General features: G+C 38.5%; 1 protein-coding gene across 1 annotated transcript; it reads right to left on the bottom strand.

Annotated features, from left to right (window-relative positions):
• Window positions 1-5,991: 5,991 nt before the first annotated feature.
• LOC105383788 (4-coumarate--CoA ligase 1) lies at window positions 5,992-15,787 on the bottom strand. Its single transcript, XM_048633354.1, has 10 exons — window positions 15,619-15,787; window positions 10,585-10,792; window positions 9,794-10,115; window positions 9,175-9,337; window positions 8,529-8,674; window positions 7,881-8,013; window positions 7,512-7,575; window positions 7,021-7,178; window positions 6,556-6,726; window positions 5,992-6,123 (listed from the first exon to the last, which is right to left on the bottom strand). The coding sequence occupies exons 1-10, from the start codon at window positions 15,733-15,735 to the stop codon at window positions 5,998-6,000; spliced, it is 1,608 nt and encodes a 535-aa protein (XP_048489311.1). The 5' UTR covers window positions 15,736-15,787; the 3' UTR covers window positions 5,992-5,997.
• Between the last annotated feature and the right edge of the window lie 4,606 nt (window positions 15,788-20,393).

Here is a 20,393-nt window from a genome sequence, read left to right as displayed (position 1 = left end):
GCCTCTCCCAAAGCACGCCACTGGATGTGATCTTTAGCTTTCCGCATCCAATCATAACTAGCCACCTTTCGCAAGTCGTCACCCCATCTAGCCGGAGGGCGTCCCACACTACGTTTGCCTAGTCGCGGCCTCTATATGTGAGTACTGTGAACGTGCCAGCTTTAGTAAACTGGCCTATACCCTAGTTACTCTGCACAAGTCTTGCGAGCCAGGCGCCGGCAAACAACTTTCCCCACACTTTCCAAAACAGGCAAGTGACAACCTTAAAGAACCTACATGGTCGCAGACGGAGGAAATGGTACTCTAAAGCTGAGGGTATAAAGATCCTTTTTAAGGATGCGCTAAAGAGTCCACTTTGTTGTACAATGTTCTAAGTGACAAAGTTCTTATATTGGATTCAAATGGTTTTGGAATAAGTATGGTATGCTCTTTGGATTGTGATAAAAGGACGGTTTACTGCTTTACGAGTAAATTCTAGTGAGCGGGTTGTGATACTTGTTGATATAGTATAATGATGATGTACCTGACCCTCTCAGAGTGACATTGCTACGTTGTAAGGCCATTTTCTCAAAAAAATTACCTAGGTACCAACCTAAGTAAACATCACTGTAGTTGGGTAGACCTTAAGGGGATACGCACAAAGGTTCCATTCTAGAGAGCCAGGTACAGGTACTAACACCCCCACGAGGAATATATTTTTTCAACGTATTTTTTCTTACTTGTCATAGATTTTGAGCAATCTTGAAGTGTCTTTTTATTTGAATTAATTTAAAAACTAAGTGATAAAATAAAACATAATGACAAAGGAAATACTTACAAGCAAAATGATTGATTTCGTAACTAAACCATTTATTTTGGCCGTAGTTTATTTCTTTAATAGTATTTTAATTAAAAAGACACACAAAGATTGTTTACCTTTTTCGCCAAATAAGAATGAATACAGCATAGTACAGAATAGAATAGACGTAGCACCTATCACAGAACGCCGCACCACAATGAATGGATCTAGCCGACCACTTAATCTAATTCTAAGAATCGGTTGCCATGCGCTAATGGCCGCGAAACGTATTACATAAAATCTAATTATAATTGTGGGTAGGTATTCGTTCGAAAACGAAAGTGATTCGCGGTTGCACGTTTGGCGAACGTAACTGGTTGCCTGTTGCGAGCGCATCTTGCGGTTGTGACTAGTGTTTTAAGCCCCAGAGGGGCGGTGGTAGCTCAGTCAGGTAAGCGCCCGCTTCTCACGCAAGAGATGCGGGTTCGAATCCCAGCGCTGACATGTACCAATGAGTTCTTTTAACTTTAGTTCAATGTATACCATCGTTCTTACGGTGAAGGAAAACATCGTGAGGAAACCTACATATCTAGATTTAGCACATCTAGATATGTGAACCCACCAGCAGTGGACCAGCGTGGTGGGAAATGGTCCAAGCTTAGGAAGGCAGTTTAGACCTAGGGGATATGCACAAAGGTTACACTCGAGAGAGCCAGGTGCAGGTACTTACACCCCCACAGAGAATAGAACAGAAGTCAAAAATTAAACCAACCTAAAATAAAAACTAGAGCGAACATGACTTTAAAATTAGGGTCACTCATATTCATATTTAAAATGCAGTCCAAAGATTAAGGCTAGGGTTGTCACAAGACAGCAATCAGAACGGAACGCCATGAGCGCAATATCTGAACATCTTCGTAAATGTCGTAATGCCTTTTGTCTATGGTAAAGCTGTGGTCTGTGAAAAGCGGATGTCGTTGCTATTCTGTGATGACAATGTTGAACAGACTTCTTGGTTCGGCGGATAAGAGAAGCTGGAAGCTCTAGATCTCTCTGTGCCCTTATACCTAATACACTCACGGGCAATGAAATAGTTCCTCTCAAAAATTACGACACCAAATGACCCCAATTTTTTCAAACATTTAATTGAAAATTTTAACAAAATACTACCGTGTTTAGTTGGTAATATCCCGATGCTCTGTTTAATGTACTTACTTCAATGTTGCAGTTAGAAGGCGTATGTCATTAATCTAGCCTTTTCCGGATAGGAGTAATTTGGTGCTTTTCTCAGTGGAAACTTTTCATTTCCCGTGAGTGTATCATTTCAGGATGGACTTAGATAGGCCCAAAGTACGCCACCGGATGCGATCTATATATAGCATCCAGTGGCGTGCTTTAAACATAGTTAAACAAATAGCCTCCCCGGCCGGGAATCGAACCCGGGAGCTTCGGCAAAGCAGTCAGGGTCACTATACCTTGTTTCACGGGGAAAGATATCTGACAGGACCCTTATTACATTCAAATACCTAAGGGTAGTTTTGTTTGTATCAGATGTCTTTCCCCGTGAAATGGAATATAGCCACTACATCATCTGGACGTCTATAAATGGGTGCCTGCAAGTTAGGCTAACTGACTGCCCTAATATAAAAACTTTTGACAAAAAGTTAAACTGTCCTCCGTCCTCATTGTCTTTCGCACTACCAATAATTTTCTCCACAACGCCCAAGGTTAACTGGAAGAGAATACTTTTAGCATTAAGTTCGCCTATGTTCTAATTGATTTATTTGCAATAAAGGATTTAATAATAAAAAGTACCTATATCCTCAATGTTAAATCTGACTTAGGTACCTACAAAGAAAAAATATCCTAAACTAGAGTTTTCCTTAACATTACGTTCCACTACGTAACATTGTAAACACTGGCTTGTAACTAATGTAATGACTAATAAATTACTGAAGCCGGATTCAAGGTAGAACTTTCACTCGCGCAGGCTGCACTTAGGGTTCTTGAATTATTATGTAAATTATCGTTCAGTTATTGGAGCTTGATACTAGTATTTATACTAGCTTATACACATACAGGCTAAGCCGAAAACTAAGTGTGCAGCATGTTATATCTAAGCCCGGTTATTCTTGCTGCACACGTAGGTTTCGGCTTAGTATACCCTATTTGCAACACCTTGTATACCTATTACCTATATGCCTTCTTGTGAGCATATTTCCGGATGAAATTCGTTTGGATATCCTCTTCTTCTTCTTATCGTGTCGACGGCAAACTAACAAACTCGCTAAATAATACATGACCAGAACTGGGCCACCGATACAGCTCTTTACTTGGAATAGGTAGTAAAGGTATGTCCCGTAGTCCCGTATGTATACATAGATTATTGTCTGATGAGGATGATCACCAATTCAAGCAACTTTTTAATACTTACTTACTCGAAAGTAATCAACCGGTACAGCAACCAAATGAACTGTATAATTTAGTACCTATTTATACTTCATTATGCATTTCTTTATTACCACTTTCTTATATATTTCAGGAAGTTACTTCCCATTACGAGCCTCTTGCAGTAATATTGCGTATAACAACAGTTATTATGTGCCTGAAGTTTCAGTTGAACCGATGGACCAGAATAATTACGTATAGAAAGTTATTCCGATTGGTTCTGTAATAAAATAAAGAGATACTTTGTAACTATAATTACCTACTTATTTATGCAAAACTTACTTTTATAATGTGCATGTTACATTGAGAGTACCTACCTACTTACTTACCTAATTATAATAAATTTATAATAAATAAAATAAATAAATTTCATTCAAATCCGTTCAGTAGTTTTGGCGTGAAAGAGTAACAGACAGACACAGTTACTTTCGCATTTATAATATTAAGTTAGGATCAAGAAAATAAAAGTGTCAATAGGCCTGTGTTGCACCTATCGCGAACTGTTTTTGGTGACGATTTTTAACCGACTTCAAAAAAAGGAGGAGGTTCTCAATTCGTCGGGATCTTTTTTTTATATTTTTTTTTATGTATGTTCACCGATTACTCCGCCGTTTATGGACCGATTTTGAAAATTCTTTTTTTGTTGTATTGCATTGAGCTCCCAGGTGGTCCCATTTTTTTTCAGAATTTTAGTTCGCCCCCAAGGGTGGGTAAAGGGGTAAAAACAGGGTATGAATTTCCATTTTGGGCACCTAGTAACCGATTCTAATGAAATTTAGAACGTAAATATAGTTCTTATAACAAAAAAATATGATGGTGACCTTGAGCTGATCTGATGATGGAAACGGAAGGCAGTCAAGGGAACTCCTCAACGGTATATAGCAACTACCTCGTGTTTAGGCTTGAATGATTCGTATTGATTAGTAGGACTTTTTGGTATCATTTGCATCTTACTTTTGATAAAAAAAAATATTGCAAATAAACTAAAAACTATAAAATAAAATAATAATTAAAAAAAATAAAAAACCGACTTCAAAAAACCACTAAAATGTAAGAAATAATTTAAGGTTTACACAAATTATATGTGACAGTACAAATATACCTAAGCAGGAACTGTTCTTTTTTGAAGTTGGTGCCATATTTCTTCAGATTACTTTGTCACCACACCAACATCAAAAAAGAACAGTTCCTGCTTAGGTATATTAGCTAGCTGTCCCTCTAGCTGTAATCCTCACATAGGTCATTTTTTTTTATTGCCTACAGGAGCTGTGAAAACGTAAGGTGGGACCCCCTAAGGCCGCTGACCCGATGGCCTTAGGAAGTAGCTAGATGAGCGAGACCGAGGACATATTTCTCCTTGGGAGAGGCCTATGTCCAGATATGGACCTGAATGTACTGATCTGACCTATTGATAAAATAATAATGTAAATTGAATACTTACTCCCCATTTCATCGAAGAATTTCGATCTATAAACACCACCTTCGGATTTGTTCTTCTCTTCTTCACCTTGCTTAGTTTTATCTTTACTCACTGTATTTGTTAACTTATCTGAGTCCAATTCGCTGTGAGTCACTATATTTAAGTTACTCTGTAACTTTTCAGGAATTGTAGGTGCCACGACTGATTTAAACTTTAATTTCTTTAGCTCCCCATCATCTCCCAAGATGGTGATATCTTCATAATGGTTCACGACATCATTGTCTTTTCCTAGACTTCTAACAGTGTCTTTATTGAACCTACTTTCACTTAAAAGTTTTGTCAATATCGTGTTGCTTCCTTTACTATCGACTAGATTCTTTGTTTTAAATAAATTGTCATTTACTGTCTCCTCTTCTGCTTCATCATCACACAAAACACTGTTTAAAATAACTAAAATAACCAAATCGTACAACAATTGAGATTTCATTTCAAAAGGAAAAAAATAGTTTTGAATGTCAAATTTCCCGCTTCATTTTTTGTTTTTTTCTAAAGGCAAAGGTTTTTACTCAGACAGCCAATTTATCTCGATCTTATTTTAAGCGCCCGCGGCATTTGCAACTGTTTAATGCGTTCCAAATTTAAAAAGCGAAAGTACCAACTCACGCGACGCCGAACGCCAACTGGCGCGATCATGAGCGACGAAAATTCATCTCCACGCCTATTACACTGTTCACAGTTCAGAGAAATGGAGATGGCGAGTCAATAATGAATATAGCTAATAATAATATGTTTACGTAACCACTTGACATGGTAGTGTTATACTTTCTGTATGCATAAAAAAATGCTTTAAAAAAGTCTTTTTTAGATCATAGAGTCACCATAGGTTAGGGTAAGTAAAAATAGAAAAACGTCGCAATCCCAAAGAATTTACTTTATTACTTAATTTTATAATATGTAATAACAGTCTGTACATAACAATAGATACTTAGCTAGATATAAAAAATATCACATTTAGTACACGTTTACAATCTCAAAATACGTGTACAGTCAGCTGCATAAAAAATGTATCAATACATTTCATCAGTAGAGGTCTCCTATTTTGTGATCGGCAGGTAGTCTAGGTACCTACCTCTAAACAGTTTAAAAGTCATAATGTGATTTAGCCGTTACATTTCACCGATTATTTCAAAACCTGTACAAACTGCAGCTGACGGTACATCCGTTTACAAAAAATACACCTCAAACCATAAATTTATTATAATCACCATCCGCTAGATGGAGTTACTATTTTACTTTCACTTGTTGCTTTCAGCGCCATCTCTTGGGCTTTATGTAAATGTTCGGACCGTGTTTAGAGTTTGCTTTTTCCTGATTTCAGCATATCCCTGAGAATGCGCCGCAGGATCTTGCCGCTTGGATTCTTCGGTATTTCTTTGACAAACCTCACTCCCCCTCTGAGTTGTTTCGGGTTCGAAAGCTGTAAAACAAACACTAATTTAAGTCAAGTGGTAAAAATTAATAGATAGTGAGATGAGGTATATACTTTAAGATAAATTAGAAACTTTGTGATTGGATCAAATTCAGATGCCCGCATCCCGTTCTATATATTTATATACGACTCAAGTCCCGGAATGCTGGGGGCTCTTTGGTCTTCAATTTATTTCATATGACTTACCTACCCTTTGGAACGCAATCGACGAAACCTTGTTTGTCTATTCTATCTCTATCTAGGTAGTTGGGTTCTATCTATATTTCTATCTAGTTGGGTTGGACTACACTAGATGGCGCTAGAGGTCCTATCGCAGCCTAGCCTACTGTTCAAACAGTAGGCTAAAAAAAGCTTCTTTAAGCATTTGTCACTTGCGTCATTACTTAAGCAGATTGTGCAATAAAAGTATAAATCAATCACCTTCTCCGCGACATAGCTCTGTATCTCCCTCTCGGTGACGGCGGCGCCGGGCTGCGTCACTACGAAGGCGAGCGGCAGCTCCCCGGACGCCCTGTCCGGGACGCCGACGACTCCCGCGTCCCGGACGGCCGGGTGCTTCAGGAGTTCAGCCTCGATCTCTGCTGGAGGGACCTGAGAGTGAAAGGGGGGTTTATTTATTTATAAGCGCTTTATTTCATGGATACGCGCATTATTGCTTACATACGCCTATAAAATGAGATTGTATTAAAGCACAGAGTTGCATAGTTACAAAAGCTTATTGCCAAAATAATGTGAGAGATTAGGTAGGTACCTATTAGGGATGGAAGACATTTCATGTCTGAAAATTATAACAGATTGCATAAACTTTGGACCGAGGCGGAGTAAAAAAGAACGAACATTAAAATGACAAACTGTCCTCTTTCTCAGTTCAGGCAGACTCCTTACCTGGAACCCCTTGTATTTAATCAGCTCCTTCAATCGATCCACGATGAAGAAGTAACCGTCTTCATCGTAATACCCGATGTCTCCGGAGCGGTAGAAGCCCTCGTCATCGAAGTCCTCGGAGCGGGGGCGGCCGATGTAGCCCTTCATGATTAGGGCTCCTGTATAATGAAGGGAGAGGACAAAATAATTATGATGAATAATATTTATTAGTAAAGTATAAGACAAGACGTGCGGGAGACGTGTATAAGTAGTTCCCAGTGCGTAAAAAGTATTCCCATTAGTACTTTTCATGTCACCTATAAATTAACTGTGTTTGCGCGGTAGTAAGTGTATTTTCTGATGAATTTAAAGTAGGTATGCTCTACACTGTAGAGCATACCTACTTAACCAGACTGTAGAGTCAACGTGACCTCTCACAGAGTGACAAAATGCTTCTTAGGCAGAGTCATATCCCAACGGCACCGGATAGAAAGGGAAGGGTGTAAGTTTACCTTTAGCGCAGATCTCTCCAGGCTGGTTCGGGCCGAGCGGCTCACGAGTCTTCAGGTCTACCACCTAGAAAAAAGAGCAAACCATTATTAACTTAATACTGTCGGGGAGCAACACCTTCTATTTGATAAGCATAGGCCGGCCATGTATGCCGAAGAATTGATAACCGATGGGGTGGTTAAACGAGTTATCTAGTAGAGACCACGACCAGGCAATGCTATGTAGGTTCAAGGCCGGTAGCAGTTCATGAAGAAGGCAGAAGAAAGAGTGGTCAATTAGATAAAGTATACTCGTAATTGATAGCTGAGGACTAATTTAAACTTCGACGAATAAAAGGCCAAGGTACTAACAGGTACATTTAAGTATTTTACCTTGAGCACAGTGCTAGGCGTGGCAGTGCCGACACTGCCGGCCTTGTACGGCTGGAACAGGTTGTCCTTGCACAGCGCGAGCGTCGACTCTGTCATGCCGTAGCCCTGCATCACGCCTTCTACGTTCGGGAACCTGAGGGAGAAAGAGAGATAGAGAGGTTTAGTGCCAATTTCTCCATTGTCGGTTATCTAACCGACAGGGATTGATTTATAAATTAAACGTCATCTCCATATAAAATTCATGACAGATGTGTCAAAAGTTAACCACTACTCCCTGGTTATGCTCTAACCGAGAATTAAGAAATTGGCACTTAGAATACTTTGTTAAATAATTATAAGGGCCACCGTTCTTAACTTAGAAGAAGAAAGTTAAAAAAGGAAGGAAGAGGTTGAACGACAGATTAGCAGTCTATAATATTCTGGAAGGTGGAAATACACACTAAGTTATGCAGGATTTGTGACTTATAGCGGACCAGAATCGGACCTCCCCTTAGGACCTCTTCAAAATCGATTACCGGCTACTTATCATTGGTATCTCGTAACGAGAAGGCGAGAAACTCATCACACTCTTGCGTCTCGGGTATTCTCAGGGTCTTCTCGGCATGAGTCTGGATTGGGTATCACGGGAAAGAGCACGTTTTTCCTCACCTCCTCTTAACCTCATCAATGGTCTCGACATCTAGCGGCGCGGCGCCGCAGTTCATCTGCGTGACGGAAGTGACGTCATAGTTCTTGAGGATCTGAGACTTGGAGAGCAGGACCAGGATCGGAGGCACCAGGAATAGCACTGAGATCTGGAAGTTAAGAAACAAAATATGTTAATGATGAAAATATGTTTATGCAAGAGTAACAGTTAACTATAATAATCAACAGTTGATTAACATTCAAATTGTTTCAGAATCATTATTTTGAGAGCCAGAATATATAACAGTTCATTAAAAATATAGTGCCACAAACTTATCTGTTCCGGTGACAGCTCACGTAAATGTGTAATATTTCTTCATTCTATAAGATTTTAAGTTTGCCAGTAGTGGTAATTCGCTCTTGTGGTTTTAATTAACCCATCCAATCTATATTAATATATAATTCATTAGTAAATAATGAGATATGGATCAATTTAGTTCGCTCTCACCGGAACAGATAAGTTTGTGGCACTATACCTAATGAGGATGCAACTTTCCAAACACTGAACTTCAAGTAAGCAGTTCAAAAAATTCCACCCTGCACATTTATAGGCACACAGTAAAAAGATTTTTGTCAGGTCTCGCGACCCGTGCTAGGTATGCGGGCCTACCTTATATCTCTGTATGGTCTCCAAGAACAGTTTCTCTTCGAACCGCTTGATGTAGACGTTGGTACGTCCATTGCACATGCTGCCGATGTTACCCCACATGCCGTATGCGTGGTACCACGGCGCTATCGACAAGACGGTCATAGGGTCTTGAGGCTCGTCGAATCTGGAATAACGTGAATTTTTATTTAAATTAATGGGTGTTATCATTCTGAGGAAGTGGAGAGAAATGGAACCATCAATCACATAGCGCCATCTATCGGCAAAAAGTTTTAGATGGCGCTAATAGCTGGTTAGGCAAACTTAGCTGCAGGTGGGATGCGTGAAAGAAACCTCCTGAGTAACGTATCAACCATAATAATATATTGTATGCGTCAGGAAAGCTTCAACAAATCCTTGCATCGTGATGTCAAACCCTAGATCAGCATAAGAAGACTAATAGATGGCGCTAGGTGTTCGACGGCATATTATTATATTCCTTCTGATGCTTTTACCCACATTACTGAGTTACAGGCAGAGGCTTATTGCCAAAGACTGATTTACTTTTCGCCAGTGGCAGGGCCTGTGTTCAGAAGACTGGCTGATGATGGAAAAATTTGTAGGCAAAGACAAACATACTCACTTAATAAAACTGCAGTAAACCAATCCATTGAAATGCGTCAGCACAACCCCTTTAGGCAAACCCGTAGTTCCAGACGAATACAGGATCACTGCATCATCAGTCTGACCCTGGACTTCCACTGGCATGAAGTCCTCTCTCTTAACATTCACATTCTTCACCAAATCTTTGTACAAGATTTCATTTGAAGTCTTCTCGTCGCCGTAAAGATAGACTTTTCGAATGTGTTTTGTCGATTGAATGGTGCTTTTGTGAGCTTTGTAAGCGAATGGGGAGCAGAAGATGTATTTCGGTTTAGATATGCCCAAAATATGCTTGAGTTCATCTAGAAATGAGAAAGATAGATTTTGCTATAAGTTAGGTAGGTATATAGTTAAGTAAAATAAAGGAGTGTCGTGGTGATTTTAGGAGAGGCTAATGTCCAGCAGTGTATGATTTCTGGCTGATGATGAAGGATGATGGTAATATTATACGTTACCGTTGTTGTCTTAACAACGCAGATCGGCAGTTACCTAAATTGAATTCTGTTGCACGTCTAGGAATCCTTACACCATGGTGACAAACCCTAAATAGGTGTTGTTACCAAAACGCTAAGGGCCACTTGCAGAAACACATTGAATCTAGATTTAGTGTCAAATGTCGATTTAAGAAACGTCAGTCCATATAAAATTTGACACTAAATCGAGATTTAACACTAAATCTAGATTTAATTTGTTGGTGCAAGGGGCCCTTAGTATGAAGAAGGATTAATTCCCTCCTACCAAAAAAACATTATTCTGAGTTCAAAAACGCACCTTTCGTATAAACGACGCTGATTGGTGTAATAACCGCCCCGGCCAGCAATGTACCAATCACAGTCGGCCAGAACTCGCTTCGGTTCTCAGAACAAACTGCAATCGTCTCTCCCTTTCGCACGCCCTGCTGCACGAGCGAGACAGCTACATTCATGGCATTTTGCGCTATCTCGGAAAACGTTAGCTTTTCCTGCGTGTGAGCGTCTATCTGGGAAAAGGCAAAGGGTAAGGTTTTAATAATACTTATAGAAAACACTGAATGGGGGAGAGAAAGTACTAGAAAATACGTATAAGAGTAGATACCTACCAACTTCCTATCCTAATAGTTAATATACTCGTACCTACTTACTTACGAGTACCTAATTGTTCGGTACGGACGAACACTTTAATAATTGTATGTGGGTAGGTTCTTATATTTGTATGTGGGTAGGTTCTTTTATTTTTGACAGTCTACTCAGTCGTTGGCAGCCTCTCGTCGGGTTATCTGCTCTTGTATTTCGGCGCGGTCTCGATATTCGCAATATTTGTATTTTCGGTTAAATATTACCAGATGACTGCCTCTGTGGTCTAGTGGTAGAAGCTTCGCTTCATGACCCAGAGGTCCCGGGTTCGATTCCCGGGTGGGACCATCAATTTGTGTTTCTAAATTGTGGTTCTAAGTTTGGTTAGGACACAGAAGGCTGATCACCTGATGTCCGAAACAGTGAAACGATCCATGCTGTCGGATGGGCATGTAAAGCAGTCGGTCCTGCGCCTAGCTCTCTCCAGTCGTGTCGGTCAATCCGTCCCATTGGGTTATGAGAGTGATGGAACAGAGAGTGCTCCTGTGTACTGCGCACACACTTGGGCACTATAATCTACTCCTGCGTAGATGGCTGATCTCAAATGAGATTGGCCGCCGTGGTCGAAATTCGGCTAGGAGGACATTATTATTTACCAGCTGCTATTAGGCATTATATTTGTGTATACGATTACAAGTGGACATGTGATTTTGTGTGTGAGAACCTCAAGATTAAAACGGATTACTCAAGCATCGGGAGGGCCCTCCACGCCGAGCTTTGGACCTTGAACCATCACGTGAGCAAAAACCTATATACTTAATATTTATTTTATTAAATATATTTATCCAACACTAATGAAAAAAATCTAGTCTGAAAAGCACCAAAGTACCTATAAATACTACCTATTACTTCCATGGTCTATTATAAAGGCGAAAGATTGTGAGTATGGGCTGAGACCACGCTGTGACAGATATAAGTACATATCGCGGGCTTCATGCCAGAGGGGCGTAAGCGCAAAAAATCGATTTTGCGTTTTTCATGCCAATCGATTCCTATACTAGTAATACACGTTCTGTATTTTTTTTGAAATTTTCAGTAAACTAGATTTTGAGATATTAATAAATAACATAAAGGCGTATACGATGTATCAATAATTTTGTGTCGTGTCAAAAAGGCGTATAGACGGCGTATAAACATCAGTAGGACGCATTTAAATAATTTCGCCAAGTCAGAGAGGCGTATAGACGGCGTATAAGCATCAGTGGGGCGCATTCAAATAATTATCGCCATGTCATATAGACGTATGTGCATATTTTTAACAAAATAAAATGACAATATGCTTTCACTGTTGATATTGATGCCTAGTCCTTTCCAGTCCAGAGTTTTAATACATCTTCCAATGCATCACGGAACAGTATCGGAGAAATTACGTCCTCTTCCCTCACGCCCCTTTGCCTATGGATAGATCTTGTGACTGGTTCTATACTTGGACAGTAATCGTTTCTTCCTTCTTCTGTACACAATCTGCCGAACTGTGTGTATGCGGTCTACGGTGCTATAACCCCCACGAAATTCGGCATGCTCCAGCGGCTGAAATTTATCAAAATCAAGTCTCGTGATGACTGTTATAAATGTACATAAACATCTTATTCCTTGGTCAAGAGTGTGATCAGTCTATAGGTTTTTAAGATCAAAGGAGAATGGCCATTTCTCTATGGCGCCATGACCCAGAGCGGCCATTGATGAAACATACACTGATGTGTAGTCCGTGTCTACAGCATATACTGGTATAAATTTTATTATTATGAAGCATGGGAGAACGAAGATATAGGTGCTGAAAGATCAAGTATTTCTACTGTACTAGATGTTACCCTCGAGCTAAAAATTGATTTTAAAAGTGTTCCCGTGGGAATTCCTGGATAAAAAAGTATTTTATGTTACTTCGGGATAACGGGAACTTGAATAGAATGAAATAATTTTTGAAATTGGTCTCTTTATAAAAATAGGTTTCTGAGTGTGAAATGTGCAAAAATAATTATGATATTATTTGCATAAATAAAATCATGTAATACATTTTGTGATGCGCTTTGTATTGAGAATCCCATGATTTAGATTATAAAACTTATTTGTGCGTGTACCATTCATCAAAATCTTATTTAACGAAAAAAATATATTTAATTAATTTACTTTTGAACCCTAATATCTCAAGAACCCCATGGTTTAGATTTTTTTAAATATTTTTCCCTGATAATATACATTTTTATCAATAACTTAAAATAGGTTTGGTTAGTGGCTGCTAACTTATGCAAAGCGGGTCAGGTTTCGCCATTCTTCTTTGTCTCCTTTCTTGAAAAACAATAGACCTACACATCTGGGGTTCTTGCTATTGAGCATGTGAAGCGTACAATCGGGCATAGAAGTCCTTGATCGCTACGAGTATCTCCAGCTTAGAATCGTCGATTTTGCTACGGCTGGTTGACAATTTTGTCATTAGGGTCCCTTCAAGTTGCATAGCAAAGACATTCGATCCCCGGTTTTGCTTCTTCAATCCGCTGTGTGTTGAAGCACCGGAGGTCATGATGCCTTGCGTATTATTTTGTTGAGAGCCTCTAGTTCTGACGGAATGGTCCAGCACAAGCCGTTTTATCTCTGTAAGTTCAAGAGTCTCCCTAGCTTAGACTTCCTTCCTGTGTGTTACATTGCACAGAACCTAGTGCCTTCTTCCTGTATTGCATTGACCACTTCGTTGTAGGCTTCTTCAATATCTGTAGTAATTTCCAACACGTCAAATATTTTTTTTAGCTCCAGCTGAAACCATTCGGATCCGTCAGTGGTCTGGCGCAGAGTTGGTCAGAGGGTGGACTTCATCAGTCGCCGTTCTTCAAGCTTTAGGTCGATATTCAGAGTTCCTATGAGTATAGGGTGATTAAACCGATGGATCACTGAGATATCTCTGAATATGTGCCTCTTTATCAGTCATGATGATGAAGTCGATTACATTTTTCGTGACAGAGTCCGGCCTGCACCAGGTCCACCTTCTATTCTATTCTCTGTGGGGGTGAATATACCTGCACCTGGCTCTCTCGAGTGGAACCTTTGTGCATATCCCCAAGATCTAAACTGCCTTCCTAAGCAGGTCCACCTTCTTTGGGGCTTCTTTTTAAAGAAAGAGTTCACCAAGGAAAGCCCCTGCATTTCTGAAAAGTTCCAGCCCCACCCTGTCATTTCTTTAAGAAGTTTTTTGTGTTTATGTTCACTTGATATAGAGTAAATTTCTTTTTAATAGTCATTCTTGTTTTATTTTGTACTCTTATTGTTTCTAATAAATTATTCTGTGTTTTTTACAGCTTTAAAATGTATTTATTAGTTCCTGAAATAGTTTGTTGTTTTTTTTATAGCCGTATCATCTTTCTCAAAGTGAAAACATCCGTTAAATTACGCCATGGCAAAAGGGCGTATGAAATTCGAAAAAAATAGAAGCAGTTATATTTTTGATTATATTTTGCTATCAGTATATTAAATGATTTAAGTTTAAACCAAATAAAATATATATAATATAATTAGATAACAAATAAAAAAGTTTGTTTATACGCCCATTATTCCTATACATAATATGATAAAAATGGGATAGCAATACAATAATTTCCGTCAAGTCAGATAGACGTATACGCCATAAAGTGTACTTAAAGCATAAATATTATGAAAATTGGGTTTTAATAAAAACAAAGAATAATTAATCAAGGTATATGCAAAATTATAGCAAGCTCGATTACTTATTAACAAAGTTATGATGTTTTTTTGCTCTCCTGAAAAGTAGGGTCGATGCAGATACGCCCCTCTGGCATGAAGCCCGCGATATAATTATACCTATCGATCGCCTACAATTTGTTAACTACGTCTTTCAACTGCTCAGATAAAATCTTTGGTGGACCCCCATAGGAATGTCATTGTACCCTTCTCATTGTATTAGTACCTACTTACCTACCAAACTTAACTTACGTAGATACTCAGATAATAACATAATATTTGATAAACACTCAGATAACAAACCAAAAGATAAGAATTTAATCATGATATTTATGACATATTGTAAACAATACAAGTTACCTACCAACACATTATTTATGTTACTTTATTGTGATACTTACAGGGGAAAATAAAGATAAGTATAACTACCTATAATAGGCAGATAATTTAACTATTTAACATAAGTACCTACGTATTATAGGTAGATAGGTACACCTACTTAATAACAGCAGCTCCAGTGGTTCAGAGGGCAAAAAACAACATAGATTACATCTTACGGTGAACAATAAAAAAGAGACAATAGGTGCTCATCTAGTTTTGTACCTTATTATCATACTCACAAACTACCTATTCGCTCATTCATACATTGCAATATTTGCAATACATTGGGTTTTTAATAGATAGATTTACAAGGAACAAAAGTGTATAACTAGCTACTTATGTAGTCTATTCGAGTGAATCCTAGTAAGGAACCCATTATAAATAAATCCAAAGAGTTAAGTTTAGTAGATCTGTTGTATAGATAGACAGTAGGTTTAGGTACTATCTCGTTGCATTATGATAACTCGTTTATTTAGCCTAGTTTAGTCGGTAACTCAACAACATCCTACAATTATTAACGCAATCTCATAGGTTCATCGCAGTAACAGACATCACATCCTCCAGTATAAATTAACGCACAAATAAATACAATGATCTTTAGACCTAGATCTAAGCTTGTACTTACGAAAGCCACTCGATCCTGGTACTGTAGTATGGAGTTCAGCACAAATTCACCCAAGTTAAGGCTAATAGGCACTTTGATGTCATGTTCACTGTAAACGTATTTTTTATTACGCAGCATTTTGACACAACCGACCGCTAGCGCTTGTGGCGGGGAACTGAGTTCATTAGTTATGTAATAATAATGTAATCAAATAGTAGTCTTTGCATAGCTGATAAAACTGTACCTACGCGTATTTTATTTGGCTATCAATTTATATGAAACTGTCAACATAAAAGTCTGTTTTTTATATCAGATACTAAATTGACAGATTCTGAACGGTTTCTCAACAGTCGATCGTCCCCCCAATACAACGATAGGTACGTAACTTAATCGCGGGACAATCGACTGTTGATGAACCGTTCAGAATCTGTTGAATTTAGTATCTGAGATAAAAAAACAGACTTTAATTTACATACACAAACATTGGGATGGCACAGTAGTATGTATAGTGTATATGTCGCAGGCATCTGGTTTAATCTCCTGTTTGATTGAACCGCTAGCCCGTTCATTGGATGACGCTACTCAGTTGAATGACTAAAGAACAACTCGTCAAGTGGTTGACTGTAACGTCCAACGTCTTGACTGAACGTTATTCAGCGAAGTCGTTAAATGGGATATAGTATAGCAACTTTGTAATGTCTGGTTAGGATGAACATGACCAGACAAGAGTCAACAAAAAGACTATGTTACAAAGCTCTCATCTCACAAGTTAACTAAACAATAACAATAAACGTACCTTGATATTGTTGTTCATAATTATCCAGTTTCAGCACATTTTTTTCTTTGAAACTATCCGCCGGCGGTGTAATAATAGGTAAATTCATGTTGTCACACTATTTTAAGATAAATAACGCACTTTAAAGCTAATTTATTAGCAAAGAATAACAATACAAGTGCTTTTTGTGTCAGCTGTTCGCTGATAGACGCCATATTTGTTTTATTCACCACCTGACTGATTTTAAGTCCGCTAACTAGTTGGACGTTTTGTGACGCTTGTAGTACAATAAACGTTCGGCCTAGTCATACAACTGAATAGCGTCATCCAATGAACGGGCTAGCGGTTTAATCAAACAGGCGATTAAACCAGATGCCTGCGACATTGTCGCAGGCATAGTTTCAAAGGAAAAATTTGCTGAAACTGGATAATTATGAACAACAATATCAAGGTACGTTTATTGTTATTTTTTTGTTAATTTGTGAGATGAGAGCTTTGTAACATAGTCTTTTGTTTAACTCTTGTCTGGTCATGTTCATCTTAACCAGACATTACAAAGTTGCTAATTGCCAATTTCTCCATAGTCGGTTAGAGCATAACCAGGGTGTAGTGGTTGACTTTTGACACATCTGTCATGAAATTTATATGGAGATGACGTTTAATTTATAAATCAATCCCTGTCCGTTAGATAGCCGACAATGGAGAAATTGGCACTAAGTATACTATATCCCATTTAACGACTTCGCTGAATAACGTTCAGTCAAGACGTTGGACGTTACAGTCAACCACTTGACGAGTTGTTCTTTAGTCATTCAACTGAGTAGCATCATCCAATGAACGGGCTAGCGGTTCAATCAAACAGGAGATTAAACCAGATGCCTGCGACATATATAGTGTGACTGTTGTGCTGAGCGTCCCGGAGCCAATCCCTGGCCGGGGATAAATATTAAGTTGTGTTTAAAGACAGATTTCATTCCGCGGTAATGTGACATCGATTGGAATTTGTGCATATCCCAAAGGTCTAAACTGCTTTCTAAGCTTGAACTATTTCCCACCACGCTGGTCCACTGCGGGTTGGTGGGCTCACACCATCTAGATGTGCTGGATCTAGATGTGCAGGCTTTCTCACAAAGTTTTGCTTCACCGTAAGAGCGATGAATAGTATACCTACACCTAGGTACCTACATTGTACATAAAAAAAGCTACGCGATAATGGGGAATATAGGGATACATAAGTAAAAAATAAAAACACACATTTATATTACAAACCACACAAGTTTATTGTAGGTAGGTTTCATATTTTACACAGCTCCCTCAACTTTGACATTGCGAGATCGCTAGATGGCGCCTCTAAAGGCAAAATCTATCGCGCGACTGTTGCGCAACAAAACTCACCCGTATGGCCAAGCCTTATGGTGCAAACTAGCATAACAGCTTCTACAAAAGTGTAAAGTACTATACATAATATAATGATAAACAAAAGTACATAATAATAATTATATATTTTTGTAACGATCTCGCAGCCATCAACTAATACAGTGGGTAATAGCCAAGCGTTTCTGTTTGTATGCAGTACCACTTCAATTTAATGCGTATTTACTTAGGTCATAGCCATAGCCCACTTACATCAGGTAAGTATCCACCTTTCGGCATCGTATGCAACGGACGCATCGCACTCAGTATCCTTTGTATAGAAATTCACACAAGTGCGTCCACTTCATCGGCATTGCCAACGCGCGACGCCGTTTCTATGCTTGGGGTTTCTCTGATGGATCGTATCAGAAATGAGGTTATCCGTCAGAGGACTAAGGTTACCGACATAGCTGTCAAAATATGCAAGCTGATTAGCTGAAGTGGCAGTGGGCTGGTCATATCTGCCGAAGAACCGATAACCGTTGGGGTAGACGAGTTCTCGAGTGGAGACCACGAACAGGCAAACGCAGCGTGGGACGCCCTCCTGCCCGCTGGACTGACGACCTTAGGCGGGTGGCGGGTAGTGGTTGGATGAGGAAGGCCGAGGACCGAGTGTTGTGGCGCTCCTTGGGAGAGGCCTATGTCCAGCAGTGGATGACTATTGGCTGATGATGATGACGCCGTTTCTCCATACATTTGTGACAATCCGATTGGTCCGATACGTACGATACCGATAAGTAGACGCTTACCTTAATTAAGTGGACTATAATGATTTTGTCCTCCCTTCGGGAAGACCACTGGAAAATTCTACCCAATAGATGCAAAGAGACTTTAAAATAGGTACAAAATACAAAATGATACGCCTGCCACCCACTGTACTTTACAATATCCTTTTCATTTTCCAATTTAGCACCATTCCTGATATTTTCAGTTTAACAATTTTGATTTTCCAACAAACCCATGTAGATATTATTATGAGCATTGTATTTGTGTTGCAGTATTTTGTCTTTTAACATATTGAATTCGAACTATTGTAAATAATAAAATCGAATATCTGACCAGCAGAATGGATTGTTTATTAATTAGACTCTTCTATAGAGTTCAAATATTTTAGTAGAAATAAACAAAATAAGACATACAACATAAATACTATGACCCCTATTACAATACAGTCTACTGTAACAATAATTATTACAACAGCAGTTTTTTTGGCATGTATTTTATAGATACAGACAGCTACCTTTCTTATCTTTCATTAAATCCTTCCCCAAACGATCCGTTACATTTATTGCCTCACTCACCCCTAAAACATTATCATTACTCTTGTTGTAGCTATGTACTTACTTTGCAATGTTGGTTAGAAGTATTGTGTCTTAAATCCGAACTAATATTATAAAGGCGAAAGTAACTGTGTCTTTCTGTCTGTCTGTTTACTCTTTCAAGCCAAAACTACTGAACGGATTTGAATGAAATTTTGTATGGATATGGTCTAGATCCTGAGATACTTTTTATCCCGGAATTCCCACGGGAAAACTTTTTTTAATGGCAGTAAACAGACAGACACACACAGTTACTTTCGCATTTATAATATTACTTAGTTAGGATTAGGATGTGTTGATCATCCGGGCGATTGGCCAATGAGAGTGATGGAACAGTCAATCCGAAGGGGAACAGGAAATCTAAGCATAAAGATACATACAGATGGAAGCGACTTTGCTTTATACATTGTGACTGAGCTCACCATTATTAAGGGCAGGCTCAAAACCAGTGGCCACAGCACATGCTGAGCTGGTGACGATTTAACGCTCTGGGCAACCTTGTTGTTTGTATTGTATATTTTCTGTATTGTTATTTTTTTGTTGTATTCTTTTTCTTTCTTATTCTGTTTTTGTTGTTCATTGTGTCAAATAAATGTTTTCTTTCTTTGTTCTTTCATTGTGGTGATTTTAAACACTTTCTAACCAACATTGTCCACGACGCATGCAATTATAATTATAATATTATACAGTTACGTCCAAACTACTTGATAAGTCGCCAGCGAATCCACTTTTGTACCTTGTCAAACTAACAAACCGCCTATTCATTATTTCAAAGATTGACAGTTGGTTAGTTTGAGGAAGCACACAAGTCTTATCGCAGCATACTTTGATCAAGTGGTTTGGGCCGAACTAGATGTAATAAGAAAACGCAAATGAATGTATGTACATGCTAAACTGTATTTTATAAAATACAACACTCTATTATATCAAACACTCAACCATCAATGTCCAATTCAAATAAAACTTAATAAAATATCATAATTTAGGTACACTTTCTATACCTAAACAATTATTATTAAAAATGAATAAAATATATAGATGATACTCTATTTAAAACGTGAATAATCATTTTCGTGTTAAATTGGTTAAAAAACTAAATGCTTCGTAACATGGCATACCGTTTCTTTATATAACAATACAAGAAATAAAACATTTTTACTTTACATTGTGATAATAAAAACTTAAAGATAATCTCAAAACGACTATTGCTTGTTGTAGTATAATATTTGTAAAAAACTTTACTTTCTTACCCATATAACTATCCATAACTCCTAACGTGTATCTTAAAT

This window comes from Plutella xylostella, chromosome 2 (genome assembly GCF_932276165.1).
Source record: "Plutella xylostella chromosome 2, ilPluXylo3.1, whole genome shotgun sequence".
In the NCBI taxonomy this organism is placed as follows: Eukaryota; Metazoa; Arthropoda; class Insecta; order Lepidoptera; family Plutellidae; genus Plutella; species Plutella xylostella.
The sequence above is the reverse complement of the archived record's forward strand: the minus strand, read 5'-3'. Positions and strand labels throughout refer to the sequence as shown.

Bases quoted from the DNA above. Each gene is read 5' to 3' on its own strand.
- LOC105383788 (XM_048633354.1), bottom strand. From the start codon at position 15,735: ATGCTGCGTAATAAAAAATACGTTTACAGTGAACATGACATCAAAGTG. The intron at 7,576-7,880 runs GTAAAATACTTA...TCTTTTTTCTAG, and splicing joins CGCCTAGCACTGTGCTCAAG to GTGGTAGACCTGAAGACTCG. The intron at 7,179-7,511 runs GTAAACTTACAC...TTCATTATACAG, and splicing joins TGGAGAGATCTGCGCTAAAG to GAGCCCTAATCATGAAGGGC.